This window comes from Fusarium oxysporum, genomic scaffold (genome assembly GCF_000149955.1).
Source record: "Fusarium oxysporum f. sp. lycopersici 4287 supercont2.30 genomic scaffold, whole genome shotgun sequence".
NCBI lineage: Eukaryota > Fungi > Ascomycota > Sordariomycetes > Hypocreales > Nectriaceae > Fusarium > Fusarium oxysporum.
In genome coordinates this window covers 491,393-493,391 of record NW_017264845.1, presented here as the reverse complement: position 1 = coordinate 493,391, position 1,999 = coordinate 491,393, and the positions used below count along the sequence as shown (strand labels likewise).

Sequence of the window (1,999 nt, the reverse complement as noted above, 5' to 3'; positions counted from 1 at the left end):
AAGGAGGCTCTTAAGCAGGATTTGGAGCTTACAAAGGCTAAGTCTCCGGGCTTCTCCCGAGGTATGAAAAAGTCAATAACTCCGAGATGCCTACCTCTCAACAAAAGCCAGTTCAACTGTTTTCAAAGGGGAAGACACCTGCAGCCCCATCTGATCAGATGGAATTGACAAGCCCCAAAGGACCAGCTGTCTCTCAGCCTACTACAGGTTCGACCAATAACTCCGCGATGCCTACCTCTCAACAAAAGCCGGTTCAACTGTTTTCAAAGGAGAAGGCACCCTCAGAACTATTGGATCAGATACCATGCAGTACCCCTCATTCGGTCATACCCCTCTACCGGTCAGCAAAAAAAATAGTCTCCCATATAAAATGCGATTTTTCACTTGCATATTGTTTGACCAAAAGTGAAGCTATTAGCGTGGGAAAATAGCTGCCGTATTTAGATTTGCGTAAGATGTAATATTTTAACATTCCTTCTCCAGTGACGCTTGCGGTATGACCGTACAGAACTAATGTGAAATGTCTCAAAACGCCTCCCTCATCAACCTCCCTCCGCCAAGTCTCATCAGATTTTTATCTATACCAGCCTTTCAAAACCACGCTGAAAATGCCTCAATTACCTTATACAGAGGATGATGTTATCGAAGCCATGCTGGATGTCACAGATAATGGACTCTCGCAACATGAGGCCGCCCAGAAGCATGGCATGCCCCAGACCACTCTTTCTGATCGACTAAGAGGCATACCGCCTAAATCTGAAGTCACCCATCCTAGCCGGCTGTTATCCAAGTCTCAAGAGGCCAGATTGATTACCTGGATACTTCGGCAAGAGGCCCTAGGCTATGCTCCATCCCACAGTCAAGTTCGCGCCACCGTCGCTGCCCTCCTACGGCAACAAGGCAGGGAACGGCCTATCGGTGTCCATTGGCTAACCAGGTTCGTGAAACGCCATCTATCCATAAAGAAGAAGATAGGAAAACGCCAGGAAGCATCGAGGGTTCATTGTTTTACCCCGACCGCCGTCAATTGGTACTTTGATATTCGGGAAAGAGAATATGGCTGGATCAAGCCTGAGAACACGGTTAACGTTGATGAGGGCGGTATAATGGCTGGATTTGGTAAGCATTTGTCGTTATACCCATTGATTGAGCTAATCTATTGCGAATCCAGGCTTGGATTCCTTAGTTATCGGCAGCAGCGATCCCAAGATGAAGGCCTTCCTCAAAGGCTCTCAGTCCCGCACTTGGACTAGCTTTCTCGAAGCCGTGACTGCAACTGGCCGTCTTCTGAAACCGGGGATTATTTTTAAAGGCAAAGAACTTCAACAACAGTGGTTTATCGAAGAGCTCAAGGAGATAGCCGACTGGTATTATATCACGTCCGACAACGGCTGGACAGACAACCATATCGCAATTGAGTGGCTCAGAGAAGTCTATCTTCCCCAAACACAACCGGAAGATGAGTCCGATGCGAGGCTTATCATATTAGATGGCCATAGAAGCCACGTATCCGTGCGTATCTGCCCGTTCCGAGCCTTCTGAAAAAAGAATATCGCTAACTCAAAATCCAGGATGAGTGGATGGCTACGTGCTTTTTGAACAACGTATATTGTTGTTACCTGCCAGCCCACTGCTCTCATGGCCTACAGCCACTTGATAATGGGGTGTTCAATGCCTCCAAAGCTGCCTATCGTAAAGAACTTCAAAAACTGACAAGCCTGACCGATTCTGCCCCGGTGGACAAGGTCAACTTCATCAAGGCTTATGCCAAAGCCAGGGAAGTAGGCATGACGAAGAAAAACATCCTTTCTGGCTGGAGAGTGACTGGAAACTGGGCCGATTTCTCGGCGGAAAGCGCTCATGCATCCAGAGATTCAGTCAGCCAAGAAGGAAACGACGCCTGCATCGGGATGCCCCTGGCGACGGGCAACGCGACTCTGATAACACGCCGAAGACCAGCCGTCATATCAGGGATCTGGGGAAGAACAAAAGTCCCTCA

At 48.4% G+C, this 1,999-nt stretch overlaps 1 protein-coding gene across 1 annotated transcript in view; it reads left to right on the top strand.

Moving 5' to 3' along the window:
- Nucleotides 1-608: 608 nt before the first annotated feature.
- Nucleotides 609-1,999, top strand: part of FOXG_22215 (uncharacterized protein) — a gene marked incomplete at both ends in the record, with an annotated part of 2,865 nt that continues 1,474 nt past the window's right edge. Inside the window, 4 exons of the mRNA XM_018402613.1 lie at nucleotides 609-1,119; nucleotides 1,172-1,512; nucleotides 1,572-1,604; nucleotides 1,650-1,877. Coding sequence (XP_018256426.1) covers nucleotides 609-1,119; nucleotides 1,172-1,512; nucleotides 1,572-1,604; nucleotides 1,650-1,877 — 1,113 coding nt within the window. The remainder of the gene's footprint in view (nucleotides 1,120-1,171; nucleotides 1,513-1,571; nucleotides 1,605-1,649; nucleotides 1,878-1,999) is intronic.